This window comes from Lactuca saligna, chromosome 2, assembly GCF_052625555.1.
Source record: "Lactuca saligna cultivar CGN05327 chromosome 2, ASM5262555v1, whole genome shotgun sequence".
NCBI lineage: Eukaryota > Viridiplantae > Streptophyta > Magnoliopsida > Asterales > Asteraceae > Lactuca > Lactuca saligna.
The window spans coordinates 90,917,276-90,944,195 of NC_136418.1; the positions used below are offsets into that span (position 1 = coordinate 90,917,276).

Here is a 26,920-nt window from a genome sequence, read left to right on the forward strand (position 1 = left end):
AATAAGTCAAACCAAAATTTATTTTATTTATAAAAGCAGTAGAAAACATTTTTCCTTACAATGCAAAATCCATTGAAAACTGTGTATTTCAAAAAGAAAATTTCTAACAACTCTATCATAACTATCTAAGCTCAAAATCTAATCCTCAATTTCATGCGATCGAGATCCATTTCTTTGTGATTAGACTCATCTTGCTCTTTCATCAAGCTTCTTTTCTTTTCACCAATCCTACAAAACATTCAAATGCAATCTTATCACATCATGTATTAAGAATCAACGAATAGGAACTTAATTTAGATAGTGGATTTTACCTGAAGCACAACCATACTCTTTGACTCTCCTATCTTTGGAATCTTCAGGCTCTTTGGGGGAGATTTATATCCAACTCCCTTTCTTTTGGCAGCAAACGCAGGTTGGTTCTCCTAGAACGTCCTTGGAAGCATGGTCGGTTGACTTTCCCAACAAATACGCTCCATTGCTTTGCCAAATCATTTCTGATTCAGCAACAATGAACATGTAAGTTAGGTCAATGAGGTTGTCGTCATGATCCATCATATAATACTTTATTTTGAACTCATTATATGATTCATGAGGTGACTGCAAAACCCAATTCACAGCCAACTCATCCGGGAATGACACACCCAACATTATCAACCTATCAATGTGTGATTTCATTCCTAGAACGTGGGCACACACGGGTTTACCATCTTCATGTTTCATTTCCAATAGGGCTTTAGTGATATTGAACCTTTCAATTCTTTGATCTTGTGGGTTAGGGAGAATAATTGGAGGAGGAGGAGGAAGTGAAGCATGATTTCTTGTTCCTTGATCGAATCATGGAATATCATCTTCATGTGGAATGCTTGTTCCACGGGATTTGGGAAGACCATAGTTGTCGAACTTTGACATCTACAAAACGGGAGAAAACGAATTCAAGTTAGTTGATCAATTGAGTCCTTAGTAAATCACCCAAATGAGATACTAAGGCTAGGACCCAACACAATACGCTACAACCTAGAAAAGGGATGCTGTAATCTAGTTGCAGAATATTTGAAGGTAAGTGAATGAAGATTCACTAATTTCCACCATGAAAAACAAAAAGAAATTTAAGTTTTAAATCTATGAAAACTCCTAGATCCTTTGAGATTCATTGAACATTTCGATGGCATGTTTAAATCTCGATATGCCCCTCTTGTTTGTGACTGGGATGCCGAGGATCACAAAGCGGGTGTGAATAACCATGCAAACTTACATGGTACCATCACATGTTACAGTCACCTATTGGATGTGCCGGTAAACCACACACGCTCCACCGAACTATGACAAACATTGAGTCACCCTTTGCTACCTTTGCTTAGAACCATTTAGTGTGCCGGTAAACCACACATGCTCCACTAACGTCTTCGCAAGGGCACAAAGTGTAATTTCATGGAATTGCATCAATTCACTTTTGCCTAAGTAACTAAGATTGGGAATTTGAAAAACATTTAGTTACTTTGTACTTCATCATACTTATAATGGAAGGTTTCGTCCTATGCTACCGGTTCGGCTAACGACCCTCCACTAGTCAAGAGTGCGGTGGGTAAGAGTGGATACCCATTCAATCGCCATATTATAGGCAATTTCCTTAAACACCCCTTATAGATCAACTTCGTGAATGAGGCCTACTAACGGTAAGACTGACTTTTACTCATACATATATATAATGTTAGACTTTTAATGTTATATATAGTATAAGGTGTATTTTACACTTTTAAAATACTAGGTGGTCAAATTTAACAATTATACTTTTAATTCAATTAAATTGTAAACCTAAACTTTTATGGATTTATTAAACCTCTTTTAATTATACATCTTAATTAATTAATAAAACCAAAAGGGTGTGAATTGAAGTTTTCAAAACATTACTAGGGTTTTAGAATTTAACATTCCTAATTAAACTTTTAATCAACTTTTAAATTCCAAAACTTGAGTGCAAGTTTTGAACCATTTGAAAAACATTAGGGTTTAGAATTTAAATATACATCAAAACTAAACTTTTAATCAAAATTTAAATTCCAAAACTTGAGGGCAAGTTTTGAAACATTTCAAAGACATTAGGGTTTCAACTATTTAAATTTCAAAACAACAAAACTTTTGGGTTCAAATTTAAACTATAAAACCTAAAGGGGAAAATATGAAACTTTTCATAACAACAAGGATCATATAACAAATAATCTAAATTAACATTTAATCATATAATTATCCATATTTGATTTATTTAATGATTTCTTGCAAAACAATTTACCAATTTAATCAAAATAATTAATCAATTATCACATAAGGAAACAAATATTTTATTAATTGATAAATATCTTCAATTAGATCAAGAATATAGTCAAATATATCATAAAATCGGATTTATATTGATCTAATATGATAAGGCAACTATCCTTAAGCAAAAACAGCAAGAAATCCCGAAGTTTGCTCCATCTGACGAGTTGACTCGTCGAGTCAAGCATGGACTCGTCGAGTCAGCATGGACTCGGCGAGTTCAGCTATGGACTCGGCGAGTCCAGCCCCCAGAAACACAAAAAACGAATTTTTCAAACATATAATGCATCAATACAATAGAAACCAATCTAGGCTCTGATACCACTGATGGGTTTTGGTCATAAGGACATCCTATGTGCTCATACAAACCCTAATGCTTGGATCTAGGTTTCTCTATTGTACATGCAAGTTATCCAAGACTATAAACCTTAATTCTAGCATATAAGTAATCATATTAACATGAGAATAGGTTTAAGATCATACCTTGATTGTTATGTAGCAATAACAATCCCAAATCTCCTTGTATTGACTTTAGAAAGCTTAGAGTCACAAATGTCACTCCTCTAATGGTTCACAAACACCAAGAGCAAGAGGATGAAGAGAAGAGGTAAAGGAGGCTGCCCAAAACCTGTGGAAACCCTAGAAGAAAGCTTAGCCACGTTTTTGGGTCATAAGGGATGTATATATAGTTAGGCTATTAGGGTTATCTAACAAGGAAACCCTAATTTGGATGCTTAAGCCCTAAGCAACCCATGGACTCCTTTCCTTAAGGCCTTGGGCGATTTCCCCATGGGTTTCCCCATAGAATTCGTCCACTCCTTAATTTAAGACAATCCATAGCCCAAATTGCAATTATCTTATAATTACAATTCCAGTCCCTTAAGTTTAATTAATCTCTTTTAGTCACAAAACTAATTACTAATTAATTCTTGACTAATATTAATTAAACAATATGATTTCTCCTTTAATATATTATTCTCATAATACATTAATAAATCATATTTAATCCTTTCTCTCCACAATTCATCCTATCAAGTTGCTTTGGTGAAGGCAACCCAAAAGGACCATGCACCATCGGGTCAAGTACATACCAAAATAGTTATGGACTTAGACACTAATCCAACAGTTTAGGCTATCATCCACCTGAATATCCTCTAAAGGCTCAACTGCGGAGTCATCCACTAGACACTTCTGCAGCTGAGAGACATTTAAAGTGTTGTGGATCTTGCTGAGCTCTGCTGGAATATCCAAACGATAAGCAACCCGGTCGACTCGAGCCAAAACCCTGAACGGACTGATGTACCTGGGGCCCAGCTTGCCCCGCTTCCTGAACCGGATGACACCTTTCTAAGGTGACACTTTCAGGAGAACCATGTCGCCCACCTGAAACTCCAAGTCTGAGTTGCGCTTGTCAGTATAGCTTTTCTGCCGACTCTGAGTAGTCTGGAGCCTGCTCCGGACCTGCTGGATCTTCTCCATGGTCTTGAGTACCACCTCACTACTCCCCATGACTATCTAACCAACCTCTCCCCAACAAATTGGGGGCATACACTTCCTCCCGTAAAGAATCTCGAAGGGAGGTCGATCTATGCTAGCGTGGTAACTGTTATTATACGAAAATCCCGCTTACGGAAGATACGTATCCTAATTGCCTCCAAAATCTAATACATAAGCATGCAACATGTCCTATAGAGTCTGAATCATCCTCTCACTCTGCCCATCCGTCTGAGGGTGGAAAGCAGTACTGAAGTGAAGACGAGTACCCATCTCATCATGAAACCGCTTCCAAAATATGGAAATGAAATGAACATCTCGGTTTGACACAACCGAAACTGACACTCCATGTAGTGCCACCACCTCACGTACATAGATCTCGACTAGCTTCTCGGCAGATATACTCTCCTGGATTCGGATGTAATCCACATTGACCTTCTCTGGGTGATAAAAGATCTCATAGTCATAATCCTTCACCACATCTAACCACCGCCGCTGCCGCATGTTCAGATTCGGCTGATCCATCAGGTACCTCAAGCTCTTATGGTCCATGTAAATGGTACAACGAACCCCATAAAGGTAGTGTCGTCAAACCTTGAGGGCGAAAATCACAACCCCTAGCTCTAAATCATGCGTTGGGTAGTTCGCATCGTGAGGCTTCAACTGCATCGAAGTGTATGCTATCATGTGACCCCGCTGCATCAGCATTGCACCCATACCTGTGATCGAAGTGTCACAGTAAAGCACGAAATCATTGAAACCCTCCAGCAAAGTCAAGATCGGTGCCTCGCACAATCACTGTCCGAGAGTCTCAAAAGTTGACTGCTGCTCAGGCCTCCAGCGGAATGTCACCAACTTCTTGGTCATTCAGATAAAGGGAACATCAATATTGGAGAAATCCTAGATGAATCTTCGATAATAACCTGCCAGACCAAGAAAACTATGAATCTCAGATGAAGACCTCGGAACCTCCCACTTCATCATGACCTCTATCTTGGACGGATTGACTAGAATACCCTTATGGTTGACAAGGTGCCCCAGGGAATTGCAGCTCGCACAACCGGAACTCACACTTGAAGAACTTTGCGAAAAGTCACTCCCTCCTCAGTGTCTCCAGCACCTCCCTTGGGTGCTCCTCATCTGCTCCCGAGTCTTGGAATAAACCAAGATGTCATCGATAAAACTATCACAGACCAATCCAACATCGGTCTACACACGCGGTTCATGAGGTCCATGAACGCGACAAGTGCATTGATGAGCCCAAACGGCATAATCACAAACTCATAGTGACCATAGCCAGTCCGAAAGGCTGTCTTTTGCACATCGTCGTCCCTGACTTGCATCTGGTGATAACCTGATCTCAGATCAATCTTGTAGAACCAAGATGCACCCTGAAGCTGGTCAAATAAGTCATCAATCCTCGGGAGGGGATAACAGTTCCTCGACGTTACCTTATTCAGCTCTCGGTAATCTATATATATCCGATGTAACCTGTCCTTCTTCACAAATAGGATCGGGGCTCCCCATGGCGAACTGCTTGCCCTGATAAATCCCTTGTTTAACAGCTCCTGTAGCTGTGTAGAGAACTTCCACATCTCGGGAGGAGCCAACCAATATGGTGCCTTGGCTATCGGAGCCGCAGTAGGAACTAGGTCATTCCTGAACTCTATCTGCCTCTCTAGAGGTATCCCAGGCAAATCCTCCGGGAATATGTCTGGGTACTCCCGTACTATCGGTACATCATCCACTGTTGCCTTACCCTTATCCCGGGTATCCATGACATAGGCGACATAACTTGCACAACCATGCTGTAGGTAGCATCTCGCCCTCATTGCTGAACACAAAGTCGGTCCGCACTGCAGCCTCTCGCTCTGAATCACCAAACGTCCCCCACTTGGGGTCCGAACTCGTACCAGCTGCTCCTCGCAGTCAATCACTACCCCATTGAGGCTCAACCAATGCATTCCCACAATAACCTTATTCCCTCGCATGGGAATAGGGACAAATCTACAGAAAACTGCTCATCGAACAATTGCGGTGTCACTCCAAGTCATCGCATCAAGAGCTGCATCATCTCCAATGGCATGTCCAACTTCCTCCCACCAACCACATGCCATGTCCTTCATAAGGAAGGAAGGGAGTTGGACCTTATCCCCCTCGGGACAACGACTGGTGCGAAAGGCGTTGGCGACATCAGCTAACCACCTGCTTTGTAGTTTTTCATATATTGTCTAGCAATCGCTTGTTTATATAGATTACATTAATAAATTCGTGCATGTCCCAAAAATAATAATACATCCAACACTTGGCAAGGTTTCAAGACCCGACAAAAACTTGCAAAAACCGAAACCGTAACCGAAATATTTCTCAAAATACATTGCTATTTCTCGAGGACTGGTTCCGACATCGAAGACCCGACAAAAACTGGAACCGGAACCAGAACCAGAATTGACGGTCCGATTCGGTTCTTAAATTCGGCCAACTTTGGTTCCCGGGTCGCGTCCGGTTCGGGCCGGTTCTAGCCGGGTCGGTTCTTAAAACTTCATGAAACTCAAATCTACATAATTGTTTTGTGAAAGATATATGGATCTTAGTAGGTAAAGCCAAGTATTCTTTTAAACACCATTATATATATCAAATTTCTAAAAAAAAAAAAAAAAAACCAATTTCAGCTTGACTTGAAACACAAATAAAACCAAAATCTGTAACGAATAAATGAAACAATGTAAAACATTGAAACACAACTTTGCTTTTGAAACACCATTAAACTACATCATTGAACACTTTCTCATCCATTGGTTTGGGAAATCGAATCCTATAGCGGCTTTGAGATATCAAAAACCTGTCTTTGTTCCAGAATCTTGAAAAGCGGTGGTGTGGGGTTCGTTGTGATGCAGAGATGGAGACAGAAGAGTTGAGAATCCGCTATTAATGTTGTATTCCCTAAAACGTGAGCCCCTCACCATTTATGTAGCATATCAGACTTCCAACTTAGGGTCATGGATTCCAACTTCATGAAGGTTGGATTCCGGGACCTTCTTTGAGACCAAAGAGTTAAAACTAAAACCCAGGAAACAGCAAGGGCCATTTTATAAAGATTTGTCTAAAATAAATAAGTAGTTAAAGAAACAAACAAACATTAACAAGAGAAAATTAAGCAATCCCAAACATAGCTTTCTTGCAAATCAACAAATTGCGTTCTCATTTAGCAATTGAATGTCATTTACATGATTAATTTCCAAGAAACTGTAATTACATTTGTTTCTCAGCATCCATGCGCTCAATAATGCGACGCGCCTCCTCCTCTGTGGCTGGAACGACACTACGAATCCTACCATTTCTCATGGCATCTGAAGAAGTTGTAAATGTGAAGTAGAACTTGTTGGATACCTTTACCAAATTCAAAATTCAAACAATCATCAATCATTTACAATTTTACAAAGTTTTTGAAACTTACAAGCATTCATATAGATTGATAATGTGCATATTTACACATTTGGACCTTACCTCAGCAGATCTAAACTCGGGCCTTGTCACATGAGCAACAACTTCCACATTAATCAACGGTTTGTCCGGATTCTCAAGTTCTGTGAACAAAATACATGACTTCAACCGCAAAAAATTTCCAACGTCCACCTGGCATCAACAAATCACATATTACATAAGTTCTATAAGCTTTTACTAAATGACCATTTTACCCATACAGTATAACAAACAATTTTAAGGTTACGAGGATTAAAGAAAAAGGTCAAATAGGCGAAGAGTTGGTGTTTGAATACATTGATAAAGTATAAAAGAAATAACCATGTCTGAATGAGCTATATGTATATGAATGAGAGTAAATGACGATTTTACCCTTATGTAACACTTACAGGTTTCAAGAAATCAACATGATCAACCTCAAGAAAGAGTGGTGCACTTCCAGCAAAAGTATAAGCGGTTGCAAAAGCAAGCTCAAAAGCTCTTCGCATCAAAAACCCTCCAAAAATTCTTCCATGGGTGTTCCTTTGTTGTGGCTGACATACCAATGAGTTTTGTAGACACGTGTCCTTTATAAGAATACTATCTCTATCAGCCAAAGCTGGCATGTCAATGAACACACGTCCTTCAGCCAACAATGCATTCAGCCTCTCTGCTTCCTTTTCGTTTTCAATCTCCTTCTTCTTTTCTTGTCTTCTCTTTTTCCTTAATTTGTTCCTCTCTTCTGCTTCTTTCCATAGGGATTTCTCCCTTTCAGTCTCGGGTGTGATTTGATTGATTATTGCTGATTTTCCGGTTTTGGAATCACGCGCCACAAAAGTGAAGTTGGCGACTAAAGCTTGTGAGTCTAGAGGATCGGATGTTTCTTCAGTGGGTTGAAGGACTTCTAACTGAATCTCCATGGAAGAACGACCAACCCAAGTAACAGCTCCAACTATTTTCAAATCAATGTCAACAAGAATCGGCTTTTTGATAACCATTTTGTCCACAGAAGCAGTCACTAGCAACAAGGAATCCGCCATGCCTGCGTTATTGAAGCAGTGCTGTTTGTTTCACAGATCCAACAGAAACCACAACTGTTATAATCAAGATGTTCTCTCATGAAAGCATATAATCTGACAAAAGAGAAGGTAAAGGGGCGTACTTTGAAGGAGATTGTACCCGCGAGAGCATCAAGGTCTTCAAGCAATTTCCCCGCACGAATTCCGTTCCATGGATTCCTGTACTGTTCTCTGAGAATATAATCGGAAGAGAAAGGGTAAAGAATGGTAGTCCGGCTGTGCGATGGAGTTTTTTCAGTAATGGAGTCGACATCCGAAGAAGGGGTGTCGAAAATGGATCTCGCTTGCCAAAGAGCATTTGTGGCCGGTGAATGATACATACCAGGCCACATACAGACAGGCTTGCGCAAGGAAGATCCGGCGTCAATGGCGGACACATCGTCATCTTGAAGACGTTGAGAATTAGGGCAAGATACAGTGGATGCAACAGAATTGGGATCGATTTCGCTGATCGAAGGTGGGTCTGGTGGCCCCGAAGAGGAATATGACCTGAAACTACAAAACAAACGATTGAATATTTGGGGATTTTTCGACGAAAGATTCAAGCTTTTGTGTGGGTTACGACATCGATAATCGTAATTGTGATTCAAAGGGAGAAAACGAGTGGTGTACAGTGATGGGTATCTGAGTTTTTTCGTTAATGTTGTAACAGCAACACCATAACCGAATCTTAGTGCTCTCATTTCGTTTGATTTTCTTATTGAAAGAGGAATTATACCTACAGAAACAAGATAACGTTATACATAATAAGCATCAAATATGCAACCACAATGGATTTTAACCGATCCCCCTACTTACTAGGTCAGGTCTGCTACACTTTTTTCTTTCTTTCATGGGAGGCCCCGGAAGTGATGGTGAATGTTCCATGTGTTTGAAATTGAAATCAATTTGTCAAGAAACTTCTGCTAATATAATGGTAGTCATAAAGTATGAGACAGACATAGATGATCGATCAATCAAATGAAACCTTCGTTACCCCCTTGCCAAAAATAGGTAAAAGCAAGAAATTATGTTTCACATTTTGATGAAGATAAATTGATCGAGTTCTTTATGAAACGATCGAAAATCACCCTTTTCAGTTTTCAAGTTTCGTAACGGATGAGAATGTTAGATGAAGGAAGAGACTGTGGGAGTGGTGGCAACGAAGCCGCCGTAAACTCACCACCAACCAAATAAATTGAAATTGTTTTATATAAATCTAAAATGTCTACCACTCCATAATATATATGTTTTTATTTTTTTTATGATTAAATTAAATAAAAAACATAATTTAAAACATGTAAAATATTTTATATGAATTAGAACCATATTATATTAAATTACAAAACATAGAAAATTAAAACAAAGTTTTTTTAAAAAAAAAAACATAAAAAGCTAAATCTAAATTACTAAAAAAACTTAAAAAAACATAGAAAATTAAACCTAAATTACTAAAAAAAAATATAGAATTTAGTTGCAATAGTTCTTGAGAATTTCTTTTTGAATTTTTAAAAATACGCTTAAATTTTCCGGGTTGAGATTCGGTTGCACACTGTATTTAAAATTTGAAGATCGATGAGTGCTGTTTTTCACCGACGAGTTTCCTCCGTTAATTCAATTTTTTTCTTCTAAAAAACTTAGAATTTTGTCTATTTTGTAGTGTAAAATGTTAGTAAAATAATGAGTATTAATAGTGACAGTTGATAAGTTTTAAATTGATTTTTTTTTTAATTTGCTAATGGTAGGATTTTTGTGGGTTAAATGGAACGTTGCCAAACTCATCTCCAATTGGTCGTCTCACCCCGTCTTCAGACTCACGACACAACCAAAGCACCGGCCCTGGGGCGTTGTTCACGCGCCTTTCGCTATGCCATGTAGGATTTTCACGCGTGGAAAACCTTCAACTTCGGTTAACCTAATAGTGACCGACCTATGGAGATATATCAGTAATGTTCTAAATAATGTGAGACGTGACTTGACTGTAAGGTTAAAGTTAAGTTATGATGAGATTTGGCTAGTCATGACGTTTTTCAAAACGCGACTAATTTATATATATTAATAAAAACATATAATTATTGAATTTTATCAAATATATCAAGTTTATAGAAGTGCTATATTAATATCTAATATAAAAAAGTTAATAAAAACTTAATTATTTTAGGCCCTATCAAATAAAAAAAAACAAAAACAAAAGCCAAAAAACCCGAATTTGAAAAAAAATCGCGCCATAGCACGATAATGCATGTTTTGATACGTTATTTGGACGCCACATTTAACAAACTCGCCTTAAACGTTTTCATAACAACTATACCACCACACACCTATCCATGTCGCACCGTGAGACACACTTTTTAGAACCATGCATATAGGGATGCACAAAGACTACACCTTAAAGTGGTCTAATCTTTCGAATATAAAAAGAAACTAAGGGGGTGTTTGCGAGTGTTTTTTAAAATGATTTATTAATTTATTAGTTTTAAAAAAAAATCAATAAGTTAGAAAGATGTTTGGTAAACATTAATTTTTCAGTGAAAAAAATAACTTTTTCAAACAAACCTAAATTTCAATAATGAGTTTCAAAAGCAATCCCAAACACGCCTAAATTTCAATTTGTTCTATTTGGTTTACAAAAAGTCTAACTTTGAGAATAACTAATAGAAAAATCATATCGAAACATTGTGACAATCCGAAATTTCTCCCGTTATTTTAACCCACTTCTGTTAATAAAATTTAATTTTATTAAATTTTCCGCCAACTTCTTGAGTTAAATAAATTAACTAAAGTGATAGTTATAATTCTATGGGGGTCAGAAAACCAAAAATCGTGTGAAAAACCTTCAATTCCTTGAAAATCAACGAGTTCATGGCCAAGACGAATTTACGGCTGTAAACCCGTTTACGGTCGGTGCCAGGTGGACCCTACCACCGACCATACTCCCTAGCCTATAAATACAAGACCCCTACCCTCATTTGAACCTTCTTAGCCAGAAACACCCCCCCCCCCCCCTCTTCTCTCTCTAAACCGCTTGACTGTAAACACCAAAAGCCCTCCTTTCACCCGAAAAACGCTGGAAATCATCATTTGGGGTCATTTGGGAACATCTGGAACACTTTTTCGTCGAAAAGAAGCATCCTTGTTCTTGAGTTTACGGTCTTAACCCTTTAGATCTTCAAAATCTGCAAACTCAGTTCACGACCGTAAACCCAGATCACGGACGTAAACCGAGTTCTCGGCTGTAAACTCAATTCATGGCCGCAAACCCAGTTCACGGTCGTAAACCCCTTATACGGCTGTAAACAACTATTGCGTGAGGTAAAGCCTGTTTTCCTCGATTCAACTAAGTCCCGATAACATTCCTTAACCGAAACCAAGTGTTTATCCAATACTTAATCTAACGAAATCGCTAATTTAGATACGTATATGTATTTATTGATATTAGGATTCCGTTAAGTGCCACGTGCATCAACTTAAGGATCTTCCAATTCAATCCTTTGCAACCAACAACTGTGAGTTCATACCCCTACGCTTTTCTAAGTTTTATAACGTTTTCAAGGGGGGGGGGGGGGATACAAGCCAAACATAAAGGTTTTCACAAGTTAAAAACTGATGCAGTTACAATGGTTTGACATCAACCTTTTAGATAACTTATCCCTTTTGTAATATACAAAGCATAAGGGATGCTTTCTAAACATAATTGCATAGTTTTTGGAACAATACATGAACATAACATACCAGTCAAACTATAATAGGTCTAGTTTGGGGAATTCTTTACTGGTTTTATAGATCCAAACACATAAACTATGGCAGATTTAGTTTATCCATATTACATTCAGATAACAAGAGTATCTTACTAAATAATTATTTTGCGTATAATTATTTATACTCTACTGTATACAAACGATTTCAAACACGAGAACAACAGAACAACACATAAACTAGTTAATATAGGATTGTGAGACCTTCTTCATATCACCTTTGGGGTACTGGTAAATCCTCTGCTTTTAGTATAACCAGAGTCTCCTGGAGGGAGAGCGTGAGATTTGTGAATAGATCTATTCAGGACCGACAATCCCACACCTGAACTGTTAGCTACAGTTTGGCAGGTATGCATGGGGTTAAAAATTTTGTAACATATGACGCCTGAAGAAACGTCATGGAGGTCATCAGTCATATTAGCATGGTTATACGAACTCACAATAGTATCAACAAACCTTTGTTTATTGGATTTTCCTTCTTCAATAGTTTTATTTTAATTAATAAGACTACCTACTTACTACACTGGAGGGTATCCCAGGGACACAACATTTGGTTTTATTTTAAGAAATAAAATTACTTTACATACTGGCGGTAGCCAGGGTTTTCGAACAAAACGTACTTTACATATTGGCGGTAGCCAGGGTTTTCAAATGAAACGTACTTTACTTACTGGTGATTGACCAGGGTTTTGATACAAACAATATTTTACTTATAATGAAAAGAAATCAGTTGTACAAATTCAGTGACTAGTTTTCAATACAAAACATGCTTATGAACTCACCAGCTTTATGCTGATACGTTTTCAAAACCGCTTGTATTCTCTTGCCAGCTTTTGGAGAAGATGAAGCATTTTGGATTCTCATCTTTATCTTTGGCTACTTTTGATGTATGTAAACTATGTTTTCAAACAGATGTAAATATTCATATTGTAATGTAATGGTTGTGTTTACTTTGATTGTTATGATACGATTGCTGTGATACTACGCATGACTTCACCCGCCCCGGACGTTTCCGACGTCTGTTCTGACGGTTCGGGGGTGTGACACATGAGGTGTGTAGAACGTGTAGGGGAACTCATGGATTTTCTTGCCACAAGTTCATGTGCTTCAGGTGTGGGGAAAGAGGGCATGTGCAATGGGATTGTAAGAAGGATCATATATTCTTTCACTATCACCAGTAAGGTCATTTCAAATCTAGTTGTCCTGCTTTGGAGGCGGAGAGAGCTCAGGTCCCAACGCCCATCGTTCCTCATGTGGTCAAGGTTGAGCCGTAAGAAATCTCTAGTATGTAATTCGACCCCACCAATTCTGTATTGATATTATGGCGAAATTTTTCTTGATCGGTGTTGTATCCGCCTTAGAATCTTGTTGGGTATTGATAAGTAGTACCTTCGGGTTAGTTCTCCATTTTGCCTGATTTATATATTGTGTATGTTCATATTTCATTTCACATGTCAAGAGTCATCGGTGGGTCGTATCTTGTTGGACGGGATTCAGTGGTTCATTGAATTGTTTTGGTTCCTTTGGTGGATCCAGTTCAGGCTTATGGATTGGAAGATCTATGGTCAAGTAGCAGGAATAGTTCATCATCGAAGTTGGAGTTATGGCATGATGGCATTTGTTCAGGTAGGACCGACAGTTGTCCATGATAGAACCTTTGGGTTCATGTAACATCCAAAAATATGGTCCCAAAAATTTCGTTTTAATATAAGATAAAAGGGTAACTTTCCATATTATCCAAATATTAGAAATAAACTAGTGTAACAATTTTCATAAATCATAGTATGACATCATAACAAAATCCAAATGGTGCGTGCAATGTAGTCATCCCGAGCTCTTCCTTCTGGAACTAGAAGTACCTGAAACATAAACTGAAAACTGAAAGCACGAAGCTTTGTGAGTTCCCCCTAAATACCACATACCGATTATACAATAAACAAATAGTGGGCCCCACCCGGCTTCAGACCCCATCGGGGATCGGGCCCCGCCAGGCATCGAGCTGAGCTCGGTAAAACGTACCCCATCCAACATAAAAATAACATATATTAAATAACACCTACACATGAAATAATCACATAACATACGAATATCCATCGGGCCCCGACCAACATTGGGGCTTAGCCTGGAAAGCATATAATCACATATACATGCTAAAGTCACAAAGACAGCTAGCATACTAACATAACATAATATAAGCATGGGCCGTAATTGGTGCCTTCGACCCATAGAACAGCAAGAAGACTCACCTCGAATGCTGAAAGATAACTAGATAAATCCCTGACCCCGGAAACAGCTCTACTCCATCCCTAAACAAAAACAATCCCTTAGATACCGACTCATACTTCAAAGTCCATAAAAGGTCAAGCTTGGCCAAAGTTAAAGTCAATATGATGGTTCACGGTCCAAATTATATAAAAGAATGGGTTTTATGGCCCATTAAAGCTAACTAGGTTAATTTTGACCCTATTAGGCCCATTAGGGTAATTTTATTCCATTTTAGTCCCATTATGTCTCAAAGTGCTAAATATTATGAAGGTGGGTCCAATTAGAGCCCAATTAAGGGTTCTAAGCCCAAACTAGTCAAATTGGAAACTTATTGGTCCATTAGGCCCAATAAGGAATCCTAGTCCAAAACGGACTTATGCTGGGATTCTTAGTGTTTTCAATCTTTTGTTGACCAATTGAAGTGTTTGTATAGAGTTTGCGATTGAGTTATGTTGTCATTGAATAAACATCAAACATGCTTTCAAAATTTTGGTTAAAAGGATATAGAATTTCCTAGTTGTGACAAAATGGCAGACCAGATTCTCTTTTCTTCTTCAGTCATCTCCTTTAGCAAAAGCTTCCTTGGAGTTTCAAGATCAATAATCCCATTGGTAACATATTCCTCTTCTTCAATGTCTTATCCTTCATAAATTTTGGGACCGGAAAGAATCTTTAGATCATCGTTATCACTTTCATTTTCATCCTGGAGTGTAAACTCCGAGGCAAGTTTCCATATAGTACTTGGGCCTTCTCCCCCTCTTGCATCGGTGGCTTCTAGAACCAGTGCAAGCATCAATAAGTCTTTCAAATCTGAAAACTTGTCAAATACCTTTTGAATACCTTTGCTTAGTTGAAGGGTGAGAGCATCATAGGCTTCAACAGTGGGCGCCTGAGATGAGAGATGATCAAATAAGTGTCCAAGGATGGCAAGCATCTCATCAAACTTGCGATTCTGAACATCAACAATATTCCAAGTGGATCTGAGCAATTTGATGACGACTTGTTGTATAATCAGGTTCATTTCATCCTTCTTCTTGATATCCTTTTCCAGTCTTTGAATTTACTTCTCATGACAAACATATGCCTGTTTGGTGAGATCATTGGTAGCAGCAACCAAGTCGTCATGGACTTTGAGCATCCTAGTGATTGTATCAAGATAATGATCAACAGAGGCATCATATTTCACTTCAACTTCTTCGATTGAATGTTTAAGATGGAGGGAGATCATTTGATCTAGTTGAGCTTCTCGTTCAGCTATGGAAGGTCCGAACTGATTTGATAAGGACTGAAGAATTGCCTCTAGCTTGGAGTCTAGTCCGGAACCTTCTCATCAATTTTGGAGTTAAGCCCTGTTATGTAGGTTTCTAGAGTGTTAACCTTCTGTATAGTGTCTGACATATTGGTTCGTATTTCCAGAAGAGCAAACGGATCAATGTAATCTCCAGCGGATGATCTGGTGTCAGATTTGGAGTGTTGCGGTTTGTGTTCGAAAGGTTCCGGATTAACGAAAGGCCCATGTTTGTTGGTTGCAGCATCATCTTGAAGTTTCTGAGTAGATTCGGATTGATTGTTATGAGTGGAGGAGGAGGAGCCAAAATAAAATGCAGACTTCGATGTAGATGGCTTGGAGATAAAACGAACAGAAGAAAACACATTTGTATCAACAACATTGGTACCATCTCCAGCCAGCAATATCTCTTTGAAAAGTTCATCGTTTGAGGCGGAATGAATTGAAGTAGGAGTTGGAGACTAGGGAGTTTCACCAGAGGTAAACACAAGGTCAACTACCTCATCTGTTGGAGCAAGATAGGGAAAGTTGCTTTGAATGGCTCTCTTCTTCACTGCAATCAAGGTGGACTCCACTTGTGATCTCGTAAACTCTGGATGTCGAGAATGAGCCCTGTTTACAAAATCTTCGCACAAAGGATCATTAATACCTGGTCGTCCTGTACCCTTACCGGGTATTAGACTAGTTAAGACATTGGAGGTTGGAGGGACAAATATTTCCTCAGAATGCTTGGGGTCCAGAACAGGGGTTTTGGAGTGTGCAAGTGTGAAGGAAGACGGGATAGCAAAAGTGACTCATGGGTTTGTTCCAAGGGGGCAAGGGACTATGTTCAACACCGGCAACACCTTTTTAGGAATGTGAGGGTGGATTATGTGCAGACTCCCCGTGAGTGTGTGCATGTGCTTTTGAAACATTGAGGGGTACCTCGGATGACTAGGTTGGAGGGGTTTTCGGATGGCCATAGTCAGCCTAAATGTCATGAGCTCTTTCCTGTTGAGAGGAAGAGCTGACTTTGGATCTCTTTTATGGCTTTGACTTGGTGGGAGAAGTCTTCCTTTTGGTAGACTTTTTAATTTTTCCTCCGGACATAGAAGGATTGGCCTCTTCCGGAGTGGGCTCAACAAAGACTGGGAAGGTTGTGTTGGGTCGAACACAACCGAAGTCTCGCGTTGATGTTTCAAGTGAATTGATCCAAAAGGAATCAAGGCCACCATGTGGTCCAGAAGTCGTCTAACGGGACTGAAGGAAGATTGGTCCGGTATACGATAATGCTTGACAGTTTTAAAGGAAACGTATACCTCTTCCAAAATTATGCATACATGAATAGGTTCGGATCTATCCTTGTACAACTCTTGTAGTGTCAGGGCCAAAACCTAGGGCTTGAGATTTCATTGCTTTTCCTTTTGATTGCAAACTTGCGGAAATCCTGCTACAACACTTCAAGAAGGTCAACTGCATTGCTGCGTCCAGAATAGATGCCGTAGACTAAGTTCAACCAGTCTTTGCTAAGAGTGTCTGTTCCACCGTGCTTTCCAAATAACCCTCTAATGATAAAATGCATTAGCACAGTCTAGAGTCTTGAAACAACAGACTTGTTAAAATCCATTGCCTTGTAATCTTAAGTGTAACCAATGTGATTGAGGAATTGTTGGAATTATTCGTTTGTTGGTTCTTGTACTTTAAAGCCTTTTGGGTTTTCTTTAACACCGATTGCCCCGTGAAAGGTAGATTTGTGGATGGGCACGATTCTATCGCCTGTGATTTTTGTTTCAAGAATTCCATTATCAATTTTGATTCTTGTGAAGGCAGTGTGAAGAAGAGTTAGAGGTAGAGGAGGTTCTGGGACTTTGGTGAGTGGAATGGATATGGGATGATAAGCAATGAACTCAATCATCACTCTCATAGGTTCATCAAAATCCATGGGATTTATCGAGAAAATCTGGGTTGTATCTCTTAGGAAAGGCTCAGAAGAATGTGATGATGAAGATTTCTTCTTAGTGACAGTTTTCTTGGGAGTTGGAGCAGTTTCAGCGGGTTGGTGAGAAGAAGATGTAGGCGCGTAAAGAGAAAGAAGGGCTTTTTAGGGGTTTTATAGGTGATGGAAATGGATCGGGTCAAAAAGGGTAATAATGAGGATCCAGATATGGAAACGGGTTGCATTTAATGTTTTACCCTTCATGGTATGAATTGACCACTGTTGACGAAGGATGAGTATGGAACCAAGTGGGGAATAGAAACCGTCAAACGACGATGGGATGTTTACTTTATGAAATGTGCAAGCATGGTGAGGATTTCTAGGGTGACAAGATAAGTGATATGAGCATATTTAGTTATAAACTTCATGCATTATCTTAATACTTTATGTTGTTTTTGTCTCATTTAATGAAAAAAAGGTGCTTAATTAGTTTAGAATTTAATTTTTCAGCAATGATGACATGCTCGGATGGAAAAGGAAGCGGAAATAGCGATTGGACGCTTGGATCTTGGATTTTGAAGAAAGAAGGATGTTGCTGGACAGCTTGACCCCTCATTAGTGTTTTGGCCATATCTCATGAACCGTAACTCCGATTGATGAGATTCAAAATGTTCTGAAAAGTAGACACAATTTCGGACGATTTTCTTGTTTTGAGAAAATGCTGATTCGAAACGTACTCGGCGAGTTGTATAGATGTTTCGCGATTCTGGACGTGCTGACTTGCCGTACACGGGTTTTAAGTGACAGACTCGCTGAGTAGGTCACTGGACTCGCCGAGTAGCCTCTGTTTTGTGAAAATCTATATAAAGGTACTTTCAGATTGATATCATAGCATGGAGAGAAACCCTAGGAGGCTGAGAAACGATTGGAAGTGCTGCTAGGTCGTGAGGAACTGAAGAATCAACCCTACATTCAATTGTGAAGAGAATCAAGAGAATTTTGGTTTATTCTTAGTAACTTTTTGATTTGAATCATGTTTACATACTTTGATTTCGTTTTTGAGTTTATGTTTACTGCAATCATGAGCTAAAAACTTATTCTTCTGTTAGGGTAGACAATTTTGTGAACATGGATTGATTATTTGAGTAGGATTAATTTTGATTGGTAATTATGTTTTGTTAAGCTTGTTAAAGAACCTTATGTGTTGACAATAACTATTCTTCTATTATTAAATCAGTAATTAAGTTATATGAACATCTCTTAGTTATTAATTTCATATGATTTATTGTGACCACATAGTTGTATGTCTAGGAATAACGAACATGAAACTAGAATTAACTAGAAGATAGGTAAGTTAATGTGTAAGCTTGTTGGATGAACATCGACAAGAGGTTAATTGAAGGGCCAATTTAGTTAACCACTACAAGTCTTACTTAACCCGAATGAATAATCTAGGAAACCCGTTACTTTAGACAACTGGCCATTGCTTGAGTTAATTTGTTTTCTAAGAATTAGGAATATCGAACATGAGCCTAATTATCTTAATCGATAGCCAATGAAGAATTAATTCGATACATTAAAATCATCCATGGGAACAAATGAGTCGTACCTAAACAGAAGTCCTCTTTACTATTGAATTTAGTTGGTAATTAATTGTTTTAGTTGCTAGTTAGTTAATTTGTGTGTTGGCTATTCTAATTAAGTTTCTAGTCTTGTAAAACTAGAGAAAACCCCCTTTTGTTATTTGTTTTATTTAGATAATATTAGCATTTAGTTTAATTGTTTACCGTTCCCTGTGTTCGATACCCTACTTGCTTTAACTATATTACTAATCGATAGGTACACTGCCTTTCGTGTGTTTATTTTGTGTCTAAGTTAGTAGGATTAAAACTAGTTTGTTTCACACACATCAATAAGCATCTTTGAAAAGTAATTGTTTGAAAAACGTTTCACCCTAAAATCCTTTAGATTTCCGAAGCATTTCAGAATAAAATCAATTTAAATTTCAGAAGCAAAATTTATTTTGAAAATTTCCTAAGCAAACTTTGAAGACATTCCGGAGCAAATTTAGAAAAATATTCTGGAGCAAAGAGAGTAGTTACTACCGATCCGAATTTGAATTCTCGGATGATCTTATGAAGTGGATTCCGAGATGAGAATATAATCGAAGTGAATGCATTGGTCCTTGGACTTCAGAAAGTTCAGAAACTGTACAACTTAACACTGAGGTGGAAGGTTAGATTAAAAGACACATAAAATGATCCTGACTGTTTCGAGAGGAATTGATTCTGAATAGTAAAAGGATTTTGTTCCGGAATCAACTGATACCTTTGATGTTGCCATCAAAGAGTACATTTCTCTTGAATGAATTGAGAATCAGACATCATCATACCCATTATGTTTAGAAACCCATTGAATTTGGTTTCTTCTAATTCCGTAGTAAAGACATCAACAATTTCATCGTCAAATGGAAAAAAAATAAGTTCAATATTGCCATTTAAAACATGATCTTTTATGAAATGGTAACGTCTATCGATGTGCTTCGTCATGAAGTGCTGAATTGGATTGTGTGAAATGGCAATTGCACTTTGAGAATCACAATAGATTGGAATCTATTGAAAGCGGTAACCATAATCTAGAAGATGAGACTTCATCCATAGAACTTGAGAGGTACAGCTGGCAGCAACAATGTATTTAGCTGCGGCTGTAGAGAGTGCAACACAATTCTATTTTTTGGATGACCAACTAACCAATCGACCACCTAAAAATTGACAACCTCCTGATGTAATTTTCCTTTGAAGTTGCAGACCACCATAGTTTGAATCCAAATATGATTGAAGTAGGAAGCTCTCATTTGTTGGGTACCAGATTCCGAGGCTCTTGGTACCTTTAAGGTATCTGAAAATTTGCTTAACGGCCAAGAGATGAGACATTTTTGGATTGACATGAAATCTGACACAAAGGCATGTTGCAAACATGATGTCCAGAAGATTTGCAATGAGATAAAGTAGGGATCCAATCATTCCTCGGTACTTCTTTTCATCAACAATTACACCAGATGGGTCCGAAAAGATTTTGTGTCCGAAACCCATGGGTACCTTAGCTAAGTCACAGGTGTCCATTAAGTACTTTTTGAGAAGTTCTGAAATATACTTCTCTTGATGAATAAAGATTCCTTGATAAGTCTGTTTGACTTGGAGACCAAGGAAGAAACTCAATTCACGATTCATGCTTATTTTGAAACGATTGACCATCAGTTTAGCGAAGTCGTTTACCACAGATGAATCTGTAGACCCAAAAATGATATCATCAACGTATATCTAGACAAGCATGACATTTTCCATTTCTTCTTTGGAACAGAGTGGAATCAATAATACCTCTTTAGAAACCGGAGCACTTGAGGAAGTCAGTGAGAGTCTCGTACCATGCACGAGGAGCTTGCTTGAGGCCATAAACAACTTTCTGGAGCTTGTAACAACGATTTAGAAAAGAGAGATTGACAAAACCGGGAGGCTATTGAAGATATACTTCAATATCAAGTTCACCATTAAGAAAAGCACTCTTAACGTCCATTTGGTAAACTTTAAAGCCTTTATGAGCAGTGTAAGCAAGAAAGATTCTGATAGCTTCGAGATGTGCAACAGGAGCAAAGGTCTCATCATAGTCAAGGCCTTCGGTCTGAGTGAATCCTTTGGCTACCAATCTTGGTTTTTTTTTTCTAATGATACTCCAGCGTTGTCAAGTTTGTTGCGGAATACCCATCGTGTGCAAACAATAGGGTGATCTGAAGGAGGAGGCACGAGTGTCCACACTTCATTTCAATCGAATTCTGCCAATTATTCTTGCATGGTTGTAATCCAGTCAGCATGCTCCAATGCTTCCTTGATGGATTTGGGTTCAACCATGGAGATAAATACTGAAAAATAACATTCATTTTGAACACTTGTGGCAGAACAAGTTTGAACACTAGCAGTAGGGTTTCCAATAACTTGGTTTGGGGGGGTGATCTTGAGTCCATATGTGAAGTCTTGTTAGTTCTTGAGTAGCAGAAGATTCAACATCGATGATAGGGTTGTGTTTCTCCCCCTGAATGGTTTGAACTTGTGGGTGATGCTCCCGCTTAACATTGGAACCGGATAGGTTGACATCATCCTCAGGAGGAAATTCAAAAAAGTTGACTTCGTTATCACTGTTGATCGGATTGGAGTCAAATTCAGCAGCTGCATCAAGAAATCCATCTACATTTGACTCATGAGAGGGTTGACCATCCCCCCCATTTAACTTGAGAAGGTTTAAATGGTTCAGAATCAAACGTAGAAAGAGAGGGTAGAGGACCGGAAATAGGTTATGAAATAGAGGGAGATGATGAAGGTTGACTTGATCGAGATTCCGAATCAACTGTTGTTTCGGAAGGTCCAAAAAGAGTTTCAAAATCGACTTCATGAATTATTTGAATGTTTTGAAATTATGGAGATGGAGCATCGGAGTCTATATGAGTTGTAACATGCGTGGGAGCAAAATTCCGAGTGAAATTATCATCAAATGTGACATCAAAACTTTCTTCAATAACTCGAGTTCGATGGTTTAAAATCGATACTCCTTTGACTTTGAAGAGTACCCAATAAAGATTGCTTCATCAGCTTTGGGTTGGAACTTTGTAAGCTGATCACGATTATTTTTGATGAAACTTCGACATCCAAAAGCATGGAGAAACGAAATACTTGCCTTCTGACAATTAATTTCTTCATACGGTGTCATGTTGAGGCGTTGATAGATGATACTCCTATTTTGAGTGAAGCATGCAATTGATACGGCTTCAGCCCAAATATAGAGTGGTTGATTTGGGAAGTTAAGCATGGATTGAGCAGCTTCAACAAGAGTTCTATTGCATCTTTCAAGTACATTGTTCTATTGTGGAGTGTAAGGAGCTAAGAAGTTGTGGTCAATTTCTTTCTTGGTGAGGAAAATCTCAATGATTCCATTGGTGAATTCCAAACCATTATCACTTCGGATACGCCTAACAGGAAGTTTAATGAGAACTTCAATTCCTTTAAGGAAGTTGATGAGTTCAGAGGCTGTTTCAGACATTAGTCTAAGGAAGAAAACCTAAGTAAACCTTGTAAAGTCGTTAACAATCACAATAATGTATTTCTTATGATGAAGACTCTCTGCAGATGGTCCACAAAGATCAATTTGTATAAGCTCCAATGGTTACGAGATTGATTTTTCGATGATAACAGGATGACCCTTCTTCGATTGCTTTCCACACTCACATGTAACACATAAATGATCATTTTCAAATTTTAGAAGAGGTAAACATCTCACCATTTCACCAGATACGAGATCATTCATATACCGAAAGTTCAGATGAGCAAGCCTTCGATGCCATAACCAACCGAAGTCAGGAAAAACTTTAGAGAGAATACAGAGTTGCGGTTTACCAATAATCATGTTGATGTCGAGTGGGTACATGTTCTTGTTGCGATTTGACTTGATTAAACACTCTTTTCGGTCTTCAGTCATTACATAGCTATGCTTCTTGGAAAATTCAACACGTCGATTTGTGTTAGTGAGCTGTGCTACACTTATCAAATTATGTTTCAGATAAGCTACATAAGCCACATTTGATATAGAGAAATTTCCATTGGTGAGAATTTTGTAACCACGAATTTGAGAATTGGAGTTGTTGCCAAATGTCACGTAACTAGCGTTTGGAGAAAACTTGAGATCCTGTAGAAAATCTTTCTGCCCCATCATGTGCATAGAGCAAGCACTATCAATATACCATATTGTTTCTTGCTCCGAAGCACAAAGTGCCTGCAAAATTAGTGAGTGGTGGAGCCTTTAGGCTCCGAGTTAGGTTTAGGGACATGGGTACGGGCTTTAGACTTTGATTTTGACTTTATAACAACTTTGTGTTTCTTGGGAATGCTTTTTGAGTTCTTAGGTAACAAACAGAAGGTTAATGTCTTCTCATCTATCCAATAGTCATATTCAATGACTTGAGGGTTCAGAATGGCTTTCTTTGGACATGATGTTTTCGGAGCAGTGGAAGTCACTATCTCATCCGGAGTCAAGGATTTTTTCACTTTCCAAATAAGTTTTTGTTCTGAAGATTTTTGTGAACTTTGTTTTTTTTGAAAAATTTGCTTTGGTTTATGATATACTTGATTTCAAAAACGATTGTGGTTTAAAGATTGTACCATATGATTTTCCAATAAGAACTAAGGAAATGGTCCGAGGAAAGTCATTCTGGACAGATTGAGTATTAGGTACAGGAGTGCTTTTGATAACTTTCTTGGGATCTGACTGACTAGGAGGATTTGGATTTTGTTTGAGAATCTTAACAGAAGCAGATGTGTTTTGATTCTATGAAGAGGATTTGTTACTACCCCTAGGCATGTTTCTTTTGGAATTCTCAAGAATTCTAGAATTTTGTCTAGACTTAACTTCCTTCTTAAGGGCATTTTTAGCTTCCTGTTTGGTAGTAACAACACCCCTACAATTCAGTGAAGGTTTCTTTTTCAGATCAGATGATGATCTTGATGTTTGACCACGTGAAGGATTATTAAACTTTGGCTGAATGGGCACCACTGTGGTTTTGGAGGTAAGCAAGGAATTTGATTCAAATGAATCAAATGAGACATTACTTGATGTTTCAACACTTTATTCTAAGGATGCTCATGGAAATTTAGAAGCAACAGGTTTGGTTGTCACAAGAATGATTTCCTCAACAATACAATTGTAGGAGGATTGTGTTTCAGAAGATAATCTATGCGATTGGAAACACTATAATGAAAATCAGTGGTTCGATTTAGGTCCATGTTTATCAGAGGCGGAAGAGGAGTGGAATCGGGACATTTGACAACAATGGGTTGAAACTCAGGAATCAAAGATTCGAACTTGTCATTAGTCTCCGGAAGGGGTGACAGGTACGTCCGAATGTTGATGGTTCGGAACATCTCCATAAAGGTCAAAATTTGCAACTCCTTTAAGGGACTAGCTATTGGTTTCAGAAACTCGCTTCCAAGACCAGGAGCTTTAGACCAAGGATGACGAAATTTATGAGTCATTCGTTGATTCAGTTCAAGTATGCCAATGGAATTATACAAAGCATCTATTTTTGCATTGAGATGTTTGTTATCGGAAATTAAAATGTTTCTTGCAGAATAAGGGATTTCACATTTGTCTTTTAGAATGATAAATTCATCTTTTGACATTATAAGCTAATGTTCTAAAGACCCGATTTTCAAATTTTTATCCTCAAACCGTAACCAAAGACGATTTAATTCACACTCCTTCTTCTCACTGGCTTCTATGGCAAACTCATAGGATTTATAGATGGTGCTCATATCTATTTGGATCTGGGTTAGCTAAGGTTCACAAAGAGACAAATCAAAATTATTATCAGTAATCATAGATTTTACCTACTGAATGATGCTTCAGCCAGGTGGATCGTTGGTGGCCATGTAGCAGTAGTGTGGTTCAGAAACATCATCTTCATCTTCTAACGCAAAGGACCAATAGCATTCATGTCATCATCATCTCTGGATGACCAATATCCTTCGACATCCCTTGATACAGGTGGTACAAAGGCTTTTTCACTTTCTGCCATCTCTTGAGCTTTCCAGGCATAATATGCAGAGTCCTTGATCTTCAGTTTTTACGGATCTTTAGCCAAGCAATTTCTTGCAAAGTGGTTTGGATGTCCACACTTGTGACACACTATTTTCGGCATGTCAGATTTTGGATTCTACTGTGGTTCTGGAGTTGAGTTTGGCTTTGAGATGTTTGGTTTTGTATGATGGAGGATTTTCTGGAGTTGGTTGTGGTTCCGGTGCTGAGTATGGTTGATGATTGTTTTGGTGAGGTGCATGGAATCAATTTTGGTATGGTTTGTAAGAAGGAGTGAAAGGACATTTGTATTTCATGGAAAGTAGAGCAAACTCCTGTTGGAAATGGAGTTTAGAATCTATGGCTTCAGAATCATCAACATGATAGTTTTGTGTGGGTAAGACAGGTAAGGAGGACTTAATAGATGGAACAATAGGTTTGAAAGGGTCCGAGTTGGATATGTTCGGAATGGTTGGTTCAAAAGAACTGACAGGTGCTAGAGGACCTCCGAAGAGTTTCCTTATGGTCTGAGCAATATTAGATTCGTGTCCTTGAAGTTCATCAAAAAGTTGATAAAGCTTTAACTTTTTCAAGGAGCCATCACTTTGGAGACAGGATTTCATATTTCCCTATCCTTTACCGAGGCTGTTAATAAACTTGAGATTGTACTCCAAGGGAGTTCGGATAACCCCATGTGCAGTCATGTTGATGACTACGATTCTGTACCGGTTAGAAGCTGAGGACACTGATTCACCCGGAGTGGTAGTGAAGGTATCAAAATCCAATCGAAGTGAGACACTTGTCTTTCATGTTTTTTGAACCTTCAATCAGGTCTTGGAGAGTGTCCCAAATCTCCTTTACTAATTTACACAACTTAATGTGTTCAAATAGTAAGGGAGGAACACCAAACACCATTTCCGTGAAAGCAACTTGATCAATATGTAGCTTCTCAATATCATCAACAGTTAGAGGCGATGGACGAATCCCATCTTGACCCATAAGATAAGCAACAACATCTCTTACAACTGTTCTTACAGGAACATGAGGACCTTCTTTGTTGGATCTCCAAATTGCTTCACCTTTCTCTTTAGCAAGTAAAAATCTTTCCATTCTAACTTTCCAGTGGTCATATTCTTCCACAACTAGCAGTAGGGCACATGTAGGGCCACCCACGCTATTTGCAATTTATATTGAAATCATTTGATGAGTGTTAGAAGTAGCCATTGAAGTTAAGATATATTAAGAAAAAGTGGTATATATAAGAAATTTTATCCTGAACATAGAAATGATTGAAATACCAAGGTAATTTCAAATCAATTATAATATGATCTTATGGATTCAAAGGACAACCAATCAAGCTCTGATACCAATTGAAAGAACAAGTAGATTTGATGAGCATGGACAAGGTTTGAAAGCTCAAACCTTGAGTTAATGCTTAAGATCAATGTCTGCTTACTAATGAATATTCCAGTCAAGTCTGAGTTAATGTATTCAAAAAATATTCAAACCATAAAATGAGGAATGAGAATAAAGATCAAAGTAAACTTAATAAATGTAGAACAAGGAGAATATTTTAAAGAACGAGAAGGTGAAGTAAATGAAATATTGCTTAAAAAGTTTGAATAGCCCGTTATTGATTTAACATTGAAATCTCCTATAAATAGGAGTACAAGAAACATGGTACTAACTGATTACAAACATAGGACTGGATAAAAGAGTTACATCTGACACTTTGAATATTCGTGTTTAACAAATA

The 26,920-nt window shown here is 38.2% G+C and overlaps 1 protein-coding gene across 3 annotated transcripts; it reads right to left on the reverse strand.

Moving 5' to 3' along the window:
* Positions 1–6,981: 6,981 nt before the first annotated feature.
* LOC145031174 (acyl-coenzyme A thioesterase 2, chloroplastic-like) lies at positions 6,982–9,530 on the reverse strand. Of its 3 annotated transcripts, none has more exons than XM_078979690.1 (6): positions 9,147–9,530; positions 8,961–9,066; positions 8,432–8,837; positions 7,680–8,330; positions 7,315–7,443; positions 6,982–7,197 (listed from the first exon to the last, which is right to left on the reverse strand). In XM_078979690.1, exons 2-6 carry the CDS (start codon positions 9,029–9,031, stop codon positions 7,060–7,062), a joined length of 1,395 nt encoding a protein of 464 aa, XP_078835816.1. In that variant the 5' UTR covers positions 9,032–9,066; positions 9,147–9,530; the 3' UTR covers positions 6,982–7,059. The 3 variants fall into 3 exon arrangements, with proteins under 3 accessions (XP_078835816.1, XP_078835814.1, XP_078835813.1); XM_078979688.1 differs by having other exon boundaries at positions 8,432–8,843; XM_078979687.1 differs by having other exon boundaries at positions 8,432–9,066.
* Between the last annotated feature and the right edge of the window lie 17,390 nt (positions 9,531–26,920).

Bases quoted from the DNA above. Each gene is read 5' to 3' on its own strand.
- LOC145031174 (XM_078979687.1), bottom strand. From the start codon at position 9,031: ATGAGAGCACTAAGATTCGGTTATGGTGTTGCTGTTACAACATTAACG. The intron at 8,331-8,431 runs GTACGCCCCTTT...TGAAACAAACAG, and splicing joins CGGGTACAATCTCCTTCAAA to CACTGCTTCAATAACGCAGG. The intron at 7,444-7,679 runs GTAAGTGTTACA...TGTTGATGCCAG, and splicing joins ATGTTGATTTCTTGAAACCT to GTGGACGTTGGAAATTTTTT.